This window comes from Nannospalax galili, unplaced genomic scaffold (genome assembly GCF_000622305.1).
Source record: "Nannospalax galili isolate Female #2095 unplaced genomic scaffold, S.galili_v1.0 scaffold123, whole genome shotgun sequence".
NCBI classification, from domain to species: domain Eukaryota; kingdom Metazoa; phylum Chordata; class Mammalia; order Rodentia; family Spalacidae; genus Nannospalax; species Nannospalax galili.
The window spans coordinates 1,696,230-1,710,548 of NW_008350332.1; the positions used below are offsets into that span (position 1 = coordinate 1,696,230).

Genomic DNA, 14,319 nt, shown 5'->3' on the forward strand with positions numbered 1-14,319 from the left:
GAAATAAAGGATTAAGAATGTGTTTATGAATGGACAAAACAGAGGGATATCTGTACACTTTGAAGTGGCCAAACCCAGGTGATGTGACAGATAAACAATCTGAAGAACTTGAAACTGACTTAAAATTAATTCAGTTTTGAACAGTAATTAGTAACCAAAACTGAAAGGCATACTCAAGAAAATTAATTGTTCAAGCAAAGTCACAGCATATAAAATCATATACTGTAGCTTATATCCAAGTTCTATTAGGTTTTCCTTTTTTGAAAATTAAAAAAAAAATTTCACAATCCTGAAAATTTACTTGTCAAAAATGCTGAATCATCACTCTCCACATGAGACAGAAACAGCTCCAGTTTTTATGACTCAGGCTTCTAGAGTACATGGTTACATTTGGTTCAGTGAGAAACTCAAGAGAGTATGTAAACACCCCTGGTAAAACTCGACTCAGAATGGGTACCATGTAAGAACCACAGTTCACAAGGAGATTCCTGGTGTAGTCAATCCTGTAGGTCAACAGACTTGATAAAACCAGAAAAACCCAGTACTACAACTGTTAGATTATTGGAAAATGAAAAAGAAGGGAGTTTAAAGTTAAGAAATATCAAGGCCAGACCTGCAACAGGCAAGGAATATATCTTCTTTCATTGGAAGGAGACACAGCGAGAGGTAGAGGCTTCCTCGGGATGAAGCATCTACGACATGACAAAGAAACTTGAAGGTTTTTATAAGAAAGTTGCTACACACAGCTGCACTTTGCAGGGAGTTGACTTAGTCCCTGGGCCTGCTGTCCTTGCAGTGATTGAGGGTCTTCTTCCTAAGACTATTTCCTGAGACTTGGCAGGCGTGTTATCTATGACCCTAAAGGAGACAGGTGGGCTCCACAAACAGTCTCAGTCCCGGGAGTGACCGATTGATAAGGTTTGAGCAAGGCCAGACTGCTAATTTAGGACCAATTAGCCACTCTAAGGAATTTATGCCTTTATGGCTTCCTCTAATGAAGCTTATAATTTCCTGAGGTTTACACACTCTATCAACAACTGGTAACCAGTTTGGTATCAATGTTCCTATTAGACATGAAAAATATCTCCATGAACACAGATCTGCATGGGGCTATAAACATGGATGGATCAGGTATAAAGAGGTTTGGACAGAATCTCTCCTGAAGATTTAGGACTGAGGAAGAGAAAAGGGCACTGTTCTCTTTGAAGCCACCAGAACTGCTCTCGGAGCAGACCAAGGCTCCAAACAATCAACGCCCACACTCACACAGGTGCCAACTTGCCCAGCTGTTCCCCACGTACTTCAATACCTCAGAATGCCAGGGAAATTTTTTACACACTTTTTCTTTTTTCAGAGCTAGGAATCAACCCTGGGCTTTGCACATGCTGGGCCAGCGTTCTACCTTTCAGCTCCATGCCTGCCCCTCAATGCAGAAATTTGAAGCTCTACAGGATACTGGATGACACCAGCTTAATTTCTTGCTTGAAGGAAGAAACAGAGATCAAACAAGTTACAGGTCACATCCTGCAAAATGTGGATGATTCCTGTGGTGTGTCTGCCACTTTAGCACCTCATTCCTCATCTGTTCCCCAGTGAGGAGATGCTGCAATTCTCTCTTCATCTACTTACAGTTTATATTTACATGGGGAAAGACAAGAATTTCTGATATTCAGCTATTCCTACACATTGATGTTCCCATTGGAAACAACTTTCCTAAATCTGTTTGTTTATTTTTAATTTTTATGTTTTTGGTCTTTTTGAGACAGGATCTTCCTTATACCCCAGCTTGCCTGGAACTCCCTATATAGGGCAGGCTGGCCTTGAACTCACAGAGATCCACCTGTCTCTGCCTCCAAGTATGGGATTAAATATGTATACCATCATGCCTGGCCCAACTTCTTAAATCTTTATACAGTAAGTAAAGCAGGAAAAAAAAAAAAATCACATAACCTTCACTAACAGATTATAGTTAGATTATAGATGGATGGGTAACCAACACACACTACCTAGTCTTCAGAACAACTACCTGTAAAATGCTGCTTTTTAAAACTCTGTTAAATTGGGGCTGGAGAGACGGCTCAGCAGTTAAGAACACTGCTCTCGCAGAAGACCCAGGTTTGAATCCCAGCACCCACATGGCAGCTAACGACTTGTCTGTAACTCCAGTTCCAGGGGATCTGACAGCCTCTTCTGTCCTCTGTGGGCACTGCACGACATGGATGTACTTACATGCAGGCATAACACTCATACACATAAAATAAAAATAAATATTTTTAAAAAATTCTTGTTAAATTAAGATTACAGCAATGTCTTTCCAGGTGGAACTGAGATTATCTTCTTTCTTCTGGAAAACACTCCAAAGGGGGTGAGAAGGAGAGAAACAAGAGAGAAGTTTACATTTTTCCTGAATTACAAAACTGTTCTTTCTCCTTGGGCTTTGAGGTATTGCAGAACAGAGCTAATGGGGGACCATCACTAGTAGCAAAAGCTTTTCTTTATTGCAAGGTCTTTCATAGAAAGCAAATGGCCACTTTTCCTAGCATGAACAGTACTTGACAATCAGCCAATGTCAGGACCAGAGAAAGCCAGACTGCAATTCTGACCTACATTCTTTTAACTAAGTGTAGGAGAAGAAAACATAAGCATGTCACATCAGAGTAAATTGGGAACACTCTAAGATCTTGGCAAGTTTGTGTGTGTTAGGGGAGGGGCTATTTTATTAGAGATAGAACCCAGGTCCTCACACATTGTAGGCAAGTGCTCAGTTTCTGACTCATTGTCTTGAACTACAATAAAAAGAGCACCATTTGATTACTGCCATTTGACTTTGAAAAACAAAGTCTGAGCTTGATGCATATCTCTGACTTTGAAGGCAAAAAATATCTAACCACATTTCAGTTTCTTTTATATACACGTAACTCTGTTTCTAACTCAATACTAGTATTATGATAAAATCTCATGTTGCCCTGAGATCTCTCTGCATGATACCAAGGGAAGAAAGGGAGATCCTATGAAACCAGACAGACAAAGTAAACAGCAGGTGCCAGGTCCACAGAACCACAGTTCCACCAAGTATCCGAACGAATACAGTAAGCCTTCCGGATGAATCTACCCGCACATTTTTCATCTGACAACGATCTGTATATTCAAAGAACTTACTCAAATTTTAAGATTAAGATACTTGTGTCATGTACTACGCAGCTGCCAAAGCAAAGAATTAACAATTCCTTCTCAACTAACAGAACAAGAGGACAATTTCAATAGAAATTCCTCTGCTATAATCCCCGTCGGATTCATCTTCAGCTTTGATCCTCCAAATGCTTCCTGAGGTAAGCAATATGTATGGACACATAATTGAAAAGGTATAAAATGGATATATCTGTCATAATGTTATTCTGTACACTGCTACTTAGGACACTGATACTCAAGGGGAATTCTTTGCATTCCCAAAATACAACTTTTTAAAAAAGAGATCCAGAGAATTTGAGTTTCTTCTGTAAAAATCCTGTCACCTCCAGAAATTTACTTTGGCTAAATTAAGAACAAAGAGTGATACCCAGATGTCTCAGGTAAATTAAAGATAAAAGTGGGAGTTATGCAGCCATGAGAACTCAGCACATCTGAAACCAGTGAACATTTCTCAAATTTAGGCTTACCACAGAATGACTCTAACCATATATCAGCAATCAATGAAATCAGTTTCACAAATCTCAATTTCAGAGAGAAATACATGTCAGGGAACATGGGGCATCAACAGACTTGAGAGATTAGCAGGTGAATTCTGTTTCTGGATATCTGTTTACCTGAATGCTAAACCCACCTAGCACATAGTATGTGGGTGATACAATCTACCTACAGAGGTGAGGTCCAGCACAACTTTTTAATTTGGAAAAATGTTCAGATTTACAGAAAATATTTAGACAGTGTACTCTTTGATCAATGACCTTTAATGTTAGCCTTCTATATAACTGGTGTATTTCTGAAACAAGGTAGGCTTGGCACAGGTCTACTAATCTACGGGCTTTGTTCTCATCTCTAATGTTCTTGTTTTGTGCCAAGATCTAACTCAGGATCCAAACACATTTAGTCATAAGGTCCCCAAGTCCTCCTTATGTGAGGTCTAGGAGAAAAGGCAGGTAGGTAGGAGGTCTGCCCAGCTCATCTCCTCAGATCAGGGAGGGTCATGAGACCGTGTGAGTGTCACTGCTGATACAAATCTAGGGTTTTGGTTTAGGTGAGCTGGCCATATTCTTCTATTATAAAGTCAGTTTTCAGTTCTTGGAAATGAATTACCAAGTACAGCCCATCCTCAAGCAGAAGGTAATACGTTCTACCTTCTAGAGAAGGAAATACTGCATAGTTATTGATTGGGGGGGGTCTTCTAGAAAGAAATGTCTCTTCATTCAGCCCCAGCTATATTTTTATTCAGGCACTTACATATGGGCTCACAATTTCTTTAGTTCTTATGTTATTAATCAATGACATAAGCATTTTGTGGTTACTAAGCTGAACAGATAAAAGGTTAAGTATGAGAAGGGTGCGGTGGTGTACACCTTTAATCCCAGCACTCAGAGGCAGAGGCAGGCAGATATCTGTGAGTTCACGGCCAGCCTGGTCTACACAGTGTGTTCTAGGCCAGCTGAGGCTACAAGGAGACCTGTCTCAAAAAGACCAAAGGAAAAAAAGGTTAAGTGTGTCACTTTTCAAAAGTAATAAAATTAACAGGAATACAAAGAATCAGACAAAAGTAGCATGAAAAGTAACAAGGGTCAGTTAATAGATTATAGGCAATGATACCAAGGAAGTTAGCATATTTAATTTTTATTTCATTTTTAATAATGTATATACATGTTGGAGGTAGCAAAGAATGTACATGAGTGCAGTGACCTTGAAGGTCAGGAGAGAGCATCAGATCCTCTGGAGCTAGAGTTACAGGCAGTTGTGAGCCATCTAATGTAGGTGCTGGGAATCTAACTTGAGTCCTCTGCAAGCCCAGGACAGTCTCTTAACCACTGGGTTATCTCTCCAGCCCAAATACAGTAATTTTCATCCAAGACTAGAAATAATGGGGCTATAACAGACATGGTTGAGGTTTTTTAAAACATACACCAATTTTAATAAGTGTTCATTACTACCATATTCATAAAGCCATTTATAAAAATTATGAAATATTTTAGTTTGAAATAGTCAACTAAAAGGCCTTTTGGGGAACCAATTTCTTTAAAGTTAAAAGCTTCTATCTTAAGCAGGGTGTCGTGGCACACACCTTTAATCCCAGCAAGCAGATCTCTGTGAGTTCGAGGCCAGCCTGGTCTACATAGAGGCCAGCTGGGACTACAGGGAGAACCTGTCTCAAAAAGACACAACCCTTCCCCCGCAAAAGCTTCCATCTTAGAGGGAACTCAAAACACCAGGATGTTCTTAAGGAAGACAGATACCAGGATGTTCTAAAGGGAAGTGAACAACCCAAAAGCTTCAGAACTCCCTGAAACTGACCAGATTCCCTAGGCCCTTCCCTCCTCAAGCATATTTAAGCCTCAAGGACTACTAAGAGATTGTCTCAAACAAGCCAAGCTGCCTGGAAGAAGCTCTGAAGGTTGTACAGCGGGCTCTAGGTTTCCAGCTTCCATAAGCTATCAATCACCCTGGGGTGGGCTTTTGGTGATGCTGCTATCCTTGAGTAATTTCTGCTCCTGTAAGTATAGCCCCTCACTCATAGTCCTGTAACTAATCCCAATAAAACTCATTGGTGCACCAAGTTGGATTTTGGCAATATCATTACTTGTTCCCTATCTGGGGTGAGCTGACATTTGTTAATGTCTCCCCAGGAATAGTGTCACACAACATGTGGTCACATTTCAAATCCCTTTGTGGGTTAGGAGACAGTTTATTTATTTTGGGGACAGATCTCTAGCCCACGCTGGTCTTGAACTTACTATGTAGCCAAGGGTGGCCTTGAATTCCTGATCCTCCTGTCCCACCCCATGTCATGCCCAGTTGTATGTGGGGCTATGGATGGAATGCAGGGTATCCGATGCTAGGTAAGTACTCTACCCACTGACCTACAGTCCAAAAGAAAAGAATTAAAAAATGTATAATCTGAACTCATATTACAACTTCATCATGTAACTAAGAGTTTAACTCTTAGGTAAATTAGTTCAAGTCTCTAAATATATTAGTCACCTTTCTGTTGCTGTGATAAAACAACTTATAGAAGGAAGAGTTTATTTGGGCTTACGGTTCCAAAGGGAAGAGTCCATCATGGAGGGGGAACACGGCAGGAGACAGCCAGATCAGAAAGCTGAGCAGTCACATCTTCAAGCAGATGAAGGAAGCAGAAAGAACAAGCTTGAACTAGGGCAAGGCTAGAATTTCTCAGCCTGCCAGCAGTGATGTGCTTCCTCCAGCATGGCCAAGCCTCCCTAAAGTTCCATGACCCTCCCCCTAACAGCACTGACCAAATGCTCAAATACTTGAGCCTATGGTGGATACCTCATTCAAACCACCATAGTAAGTCTGTCTTCTCATCAATTAAGTGTCAAAATCAACAGTACCAATACTTCAGAGATGATTACATGATCTATAACTTGTGACATAACAGGCACCAGAGTGCCTTGGAACACCTCTGGATATGGGCAATGTCCCCAGAAAGATCCATGTACTACTAAAGTTCTGTTTCCCAGGGTGGACCTATTGAAAGGTTTCTGTGAATCTTTAGGAAGAGGGCTTTATGGGTAGCCTTGAGGTCATTGGGAGTGTGTGGAGAGAACTAGAGGATCTGTCCCAGTTGTGTCTCTCTGCTTCAAGCTCGTGAAGTCAGTGGTATGACCCACCACATCATCCCACCATGGGGTACAGCCCTTATACCAGACTCAAAACAGCAGGGATGACTCTACCCAGAAATATGAGCCAAAACGAACACTGTTCTTTAGGAAACTGCTTCATGTATCTTATTGTGGTAAAGGGAAGCTGACTAGCACAAATGGAACTCATTTCTATCCACGGCTGGAATGAGTCTCTCCAAAGGCAGCTTAATCCCAGCAGCACCAAGAACACAAAAAACTTAACACCAATGTTGTCCAGAGCTGAATCAAACTGCAGGTACTTCCCCCACAGGAATCTGCCTTGATATTTTCATCAATGGTAGGGCCATTAGTGGCTAGATCTAGTTTCATAATACAAAACTGGTAAGTTTCTAAGCTAAATTACCAGAAGTTTAACATTAAAAAAAAAAAAAGCAATTTAAAAAGATAAAATGAGACCAAAATACTTGTAAATGAACAAGACTTTGTGAATTCTAAAATAAATATCATCTACTTGGTGCTAGTTCTTGGTCCTCACCTCTGAAAATCAGGCGTTGGCAGCCTCCTTAGCCTCTGTGCTATATATGAGGGTACTAAAGAATTCCAACTTTATTTTGGTTTTATAATTCTAGGCTTATAAATGGTAAAAATATCATATGCAAGCTCAAATTAAAATTTTCTTTTTTTTTCTTTTTTCTTTTTTCCCCCCGAGACAGACTCTCCCTGAAGCCCCAGCTGGCTTGGAACTGCCTCTGTAGACCAGACTGGCCTCAAACACACAAAGATCAGCTTGCTTCTGCCTCCCAAGAGCTGGGATTAAAGGTGCAACACCATGCCCAGCCAAATTAAAATTCTCTTAACAGTGCCTTTGGAGTCAATAACCTTGAACTCAAATTGCAACATTTTAAGTACATAGAAGCTGATTATATCCTAAACGTGGCACAGAGACAGATGAAACAGGATTATTAACAGCCCAGGCTAGGTAAGCCTGGCACTTAAGAGTCACGGTATTGTCCTGACAATTATAGCCACCAATGACAGAAAACCGAAAACTGCTGTGCTCAATTTAAAAACTTTTAATATGTAAAACAGAAGGTGAAATTCATGGGTTTAGTGCTCTTCAACAGGAAATACATGTTGCAGCAAGCAGTCTAAGATCTGGGTCTCAGCTGGATCTCCCTTGAAGCTAATGCTGCAGAAAACTAACCTGCTGCATGGGAGGATATGTGGCTTGAAGCTTTCTCCAAGCTCCCTTTGGGGTTTGGGGCTATTGTAGTCCCTACACCTAAGCCTGGCTCACAAATAACCAAAGGACAGTTTCTTCTTGACAGTTACCTGGTCAAGGGCATTATTTTATTTTATTTGTGTGTGTGCACATGCATGTTTGTATGTAGGGATGCACTTGAATATGTGCAGGCTCATATGTGCGCACATGCATGTGGAGGCCAGAAGACAACCTTGGCTATCACTTTTCACCACTGTCCACCTTTGCTTGAAAAAGGATCTCTCCCACTGACCTGGGGCTTACCAATTCTCGGCCACACTGGCTGGCCAGTGAGCCCTAGGGATCCACCTGCCTCTACCCTCCCCAGCTGTGGAATTACACATTATACCACCATTATGCCTGGAATTTTAAATGTGGGTTGGGGGCAAGGGAAGGCTTCTGGGGACTGAACTCAGGTTTTCATACTTGTGAAGCAAGCACTTTATTGACTATGGTGGTTTGAATGAGAATGTCCCCCATAGGCTCCAAGTATTTGGACATTTTTGTTCCCAGTTGGTGGTGCTGTTTTGGGAGGTCATAGAAGGTATGGCCATGCTGGAGGAAGGGGGTCACTGTGGGTGGCCTTATGGAGTTCTTAAGCCTTGCTTTCTGCTTCCTGTGTCTGCTTGAAGATGTGAAAGTTCAGCTTCGGCTCCTCCACCAGTCACCTCTCACCATGCCTCCCCACCATGATGGACTGACTGTTGCCCCTTTGGAACTGTAAGCTAAATAAACTCTTCCTTTTATAAGTTCCTTTGGTCATGGTGTTTCTAACACAGCAACAGAAAAGTTATTAATACACTGACTGAGCTAGCTTTTCAGCCTCTAGTTTTTTTGTTTGTTTTTGTGTTTTGAGACAGGGTCTCCCTATAGCCCCAACTGGCCTGGAACTCACTATGCAGACCAGGCTGGCCTCAAACTCAAGATCTGCCTGCCTCTGCCTCCTGAGTGCTGGAATTAAAGGAATGCACTACCACGCCCAGCAAGTCAGCCTCTAGTTTAAATAAAACATCTATTCTTATACCACAGAAAGAATAAATTAGGACAACAGAGACCAGGAGGTCAAAGAATTTTGAAATGGGGTAGGGTATGGAGTAAAGGTTAGTGTAAAATATCACTTCATAATAAATAGAAGAATAAAGAATTAAGCAGAGGGGCTAGAGAGACAGCTCAGTAGTTAAGAGTACTTTCTGCTTTTAAAGAGGACCTGAATTGAGTTCCCAGTATCCACACTGGGCATCTAATACCCCCTTCTGCCCTCCACAAACAAGTGTATTCATGTGGCATACACACACACACACACACACACACGCACACGCACACACGTGCGCGCGCATACACAAATTTTACAAAATCTATAAAATTTAAAAAAGAAAGAAAATAAGCATGAAGTCTTTTAGAGCAGTGTATAGGAGGGCTGATCAGTACTAGTGATTAATGTACTGTGTGTATGTCAACTGTAAACATTTCTCACTCTTGAAAATCCAGAGTAGGCATATTATGGTGTTAAGTTATAACTAGCCACAGTGACCTCATCTATGAAACTGGGAGCTGGCCATCTGGGCCCCCTACACTCAGATGTACTGGGGCTAGTAACGTGGGGTGCACAGAGGCCAGGAGGCACACCCACACTCTGCACACAAACATACTTCTAGTTGTAGCTTCACCTGTGCAGGAAGAGCCAATATTTCAATGAGTTATAGGACAGCTTTTTAAAAATTCAAAATTAGTCAATTTTAATTGATTTTCATTTGAAAATGATTAATTTGTGCAATTCAAATATGAAAAGAAGTTAAATGTCACAAAACCAAATACATGCTTCAAATTCCATTGTGCTATGATTTAGAGGTGGGGGACACTCAGAGACAGGTGTTTCGGAATGACCATGACACTGCATGTGCCTCTTCCCTCTCCTCCTTACTCTCTGTTTTCTGAGACAGCATCACAATGTGCAGCACAGGCTGGACTGGACATTGCTCAGCCTCAGCCCCAACTTCCCTAGTGCTAGGGTGGCAAGTGTATACCTACCTATGCCCATATACACTTTAAACCAGGAAGTATAAACATTGCCATTAGACTTTAGAGCCTTCCAGAAAAGATGGAGTTCTGGAGTAGACAGAGTAGCTGTAGAGCCTCATATTCGTATATTCATGTTCTTTCTCTCTCTCTCTCCCTCTCAACTGTGTTAAGTCCACAATTAATTCTAATGCACACTCAAATACAGCCATTGAGCTATTCAGCAAAATGGTAGAGTCTGAACCAGGAAACACACTTCCCTTTTCTTCTGTTTCATGTCCACATCCCTTGGGACCACCTCCAGTCTACCTAGTCCTTCTCACACTGCTATGTGTAAGGACTTTACGCTTTCTATTTGTGACAATAATGACTTTAAAACTGTTGATCTCCTTATAAATTAAGTCTAGCCAAGGAATCTAGTTAAAGACAATAGAGATAGCAACATGAACTGACACACAGGAATATTTCTGAAAAATAGTTCTAAAAGTTATTCATAAGAGCAAACAATATTGGCAAAATATGAGTGTCAAACATGGAATGCCTACCAAATAAAGTTAATAAGCACCAATTCTAAAAAGTTCAGTACAAAAAAGAATATTCTGGGGGCTGGAGAGATGGCACAGTGGTTGAGAACACTTGCTGTTTTTCTGGAGGACCCAAGTTCAATTCCCAGCACCCATATGGCAACTAACAACCATCCGTAACTCTAGTTCCAGGGGATCCAACATCCTCTTCTGACCTCTGTGGGCACCGCATGCATGTGGTGTACTTGCATACATGTAAGCAAAACACTCATAAAATAATAATAGGTATTTTTTGCAAAGAAACAATATCTTGCAAGTACTAATATTTATGAGACAGAAAAGTTATTTCAATGCCATAGACATTAGGAAAGGTTGCTAGAAGTTGAGCGATCCACTGTAATGAGGACAGCCGCTGCTGACATGGATATAGACTCCAGCTCTGTGCCAGCACTACACTTCTTGATTTCAAAGGACTTGCTTCACTTTCATTACTTGGCAAATAAAAATTAGAGTAGTATTATCATAGAATTGAAATGCCAAAAATGTACTATGAGGGTTTTAAACAGCAATAGCCTCCCCCGTCCCAAACAGGGTCTATCATGTGCCACAAGAAATGTTTATAAAAATTATTTTCCTGGAGCTGGAGAGATGGCTCAGCAGTTAGAGCACTCTTTGTTTTTCCAGAATACCCAGGTTCAGTCCCCAGCACCCACATGGTGGCTAACAACCATCTATAACTCAGTTCTAATGAGAATCTAATGCCCTCTTCTGGCTTCTGTAGGGACTGCATGCATGTGGTTCACTTAGATTCATGCAGGCAAAAACCTCACACATAAAATAAAAAATGAAATATTTTAAAAATTATATTTTAGGCTGAGAGTACAACTCAGGGTTCAAGCATTAACTTAGCATGTATGAGGCCCTGGATTTCATCCTGAGCATCAGTCAGTAAAGTAAGAGCCTAAGTCTGAATCCTCAGGCCCCACATAAAAAGCCAGCTGAAGCAGCCTGCTCCTGTAACCCTCATGTTGGGGAAGCAGAAGCAGGTGGATCCCTACAGCTTACTGGTCAGTCCGCTTGGCCGAAGCAGGTCCAGTTCCAGCGAGAGTGTCTCTCAAAAAATAAGATGAAGAGTTGAGGAAGATACCCAGGCTGACCTCTCCTGTCTACATGCACACAAGTTCATAGGTTTCCACATGCATAAACTAATACACTCACGCACGCACACAAACACACACACTCAGACAATTCTCGAGTTAGGAGAAAGAGCTCCCATTTCTTACAGAAGGAAAAGAGATGTCAGAGGCTAAGTTAGAAAGAACCTCCTCGAAGTGGGTGCATGCATTGGGTGGTCTCAAGATGACACTGAGCATGGTTAGCAAACCACCAAAAAATAAGAAGCCCAAACAAATCCTCTCTCTGAGAAACAAAAAAGAGAAAGCCGATGACACCAATGCCAACTGGTGTCAATTCATCAGGGAGCCCAAGGAAGGGACTCAGGGCAGGAACAGAGCTGAAGCTCAGGCCATGGAGGGACCCTGCTTACTGGCCCATGCTCAGTCTTTGGGGGGGGGGCGTCTTTTTGAAAAAGGGTCTTTGTGTAGCCCCCGCCAGCTGCCCTGGAATTTGCTATGTAAATCAGCCTAGCCAGTAACTCACAGAGATCCTCTGCTCCTGGCCCTCAAGGGCTGGGATTAAAGGCATGCACCACCATGACTGGCCATCCTACTTTCTTATACAATATAGGCTCACCTGCCCACAGTAGGCTGGGCCCTCCCATAGCACTCAAAAATCAAGAGAATAGCTGCAGACATGGCCACAGGCCAGTCCAATGGAGGCAATTCCCCAACCGAGGCTCCCTCAACCCAGGTGTGTCAAGTTGACAACTAAAGCTATCCAGCACACCAACAGAGGGAGTTTTTACTACATTTTACTCAACATGCAATTCACCACATAGTAAAGCCCTCAATGGCTCACGCTGGCCTCAATAAGAAAGCAGAACCTGTAGAATCTATGCTAAATCAGTAGGTAACAACCTCAAACTATCCCCTTTCTACTTCTGCACCCTTTAAGACTCTTCTCAATCTTTACTGCATTATCTTATTATTTTTCAGTGCTGGGGACTGAAGCCAGGACCTTATATATCCTTAGTAAGTGTTCTACCACTGAGCTATATCTCTAGCCTGATTTTGGTCATTTCACATTTATATATCCCACACGTGGCTTTTGGTTTCCCTTGAACTAAAATACAGCAGTCTGTTGAAATGCAAAACAGAATTACAAGGAATTTCACAAAGGACTTGTACACAGCTATGAAGGATAGGTCAAACAAATCTGAAGCCACGTCCATTCTATGATTCTCACCATGTGGTAGCATGGCCACATTTCTTATTCCATACTGTGCAAAGCTATGCTGTAATGAAAAATGTTCATAACTTATTTAAGAGATATTTACTGATACTTCAGCTACAGCACTGAAAATGACAACACAGCTTAAAGCTCCATTATGTAAGAGATCAGAGATGTGGCAGAAAGGGTGGTGGAGTTCTATAGGAGATAAAGGCCATTAGGCAATAAGAATTTTAATAGGCTCACATTTATTTATTTGGGCAAAATAATTTAGGTCAAAAAAGCAAGATGAACTGTGACTAGAAAGAACACTTCTATTACGAGGGTAAATGGGATCACTGATGAAGGAAAATAAAGGAATATGAAGTACACTTTCATACTTGAAAGCCCATCACGCTGCAACTTTTGATGTACCTCCTAAGCCTATATGGGTATTTGCTTATTTGTGTATAAAATATCTCCATAAGGACATGCAAAAAGCAAAAAGAAGACATTTACTATGACGAGAAATGAGAGAGAAAAAAGGAAAGTAACTTTATCTACGGTAATGCTCCATGTTTGAGTTCTCCTTGCAGAGGCTGTTGAAGTCCCTACCTGGCATGTTGGAGGCCTTGGCTTTCATCCCTGGAACTAGGAAACAAAAGGGGGAGGGACAGCAAGAGGAACAGTGGGGAAGGGAGGGGAGAGGAGGAATGGAGGGAAGAGAGTGGAGGGGATGGGAGAAGAGAGAAAACTTTGCTTTCTTAATCATATGGATATACTATAAATTCAAAATATGGGTCCACACATGACCATACTCTATGCACAGCACTGAATTCAAGCAGGAAATTCAAGTACAGTATAGGTCAGGTTCTCCACATGTTGATGAGAAAATCAGTAACTCTCACACAGGTGCCCAAGGGGCATGTGGTCACCCTTAATTACCACCGGAAGATAGGAGATGCCAAGGGCTGCAGAGACAAATGGGTGGTTACCTTCCTATTGCAGGCCTTGGGACTTCCAGTGGTGTTCTGCTTGAGGAAGCCGGCTGTCGTGGACCAACGGGTGGGGTTTTTTCTGGAGGGCTCCTCAGATGAAAAGTTATTCTCACTGACCGACGTGGAGAGGCCAGTTAATGCTGGGTCACTGCTCCGGCGGACATGAAGAGGCATATCTACACACACAAAGAGAGGATGGGGCTTACAAAGCAGACAAGGACACCCAAAAGCCCCGTGAGGAGAGGTGTGATTCAACCCAAAGGCCAATGACCAGAGTAATTCTTTTTATTTTTCTTATTTGAAAATATTTGTGTGTGTCTGTGTGTGTGTGGTGTATGTATACATACTATAGCATGCATAGCAAGTCAGGAGACCATTGTGTTATT

The 14,319-nt window shown here is 41.7% G+C and overlaps 1 protein-coding gene across 16 annotated transcripts in view; it reads right to left on the reverse strand.

The window, feature by feature from the left end:
* Pard3 (par-3 family cell polarity regulator) overlaps positions 1 to 14,109 on the reverse strand; it is a gene marked incomplete at its 5' end in the record, with an annotated part of 355,877 nt that extends 341,768 nt beyond the window's left edge. For all 16 annotated transcript variants that reach the window (XM_029570673.1, XM_029570672.1, XM_029570671.1 and 13 more), the window contains 1 exon segment: positions 13,931 to 14,109. In XM_029570673.1, the coding sequence (XP_029426533.1) occupies positions 13,931 to 14,109 (179 nt within the window).
* Between the last annotated feature and the right edge of the window lie 210 nt (positions 14,110 to 14,319).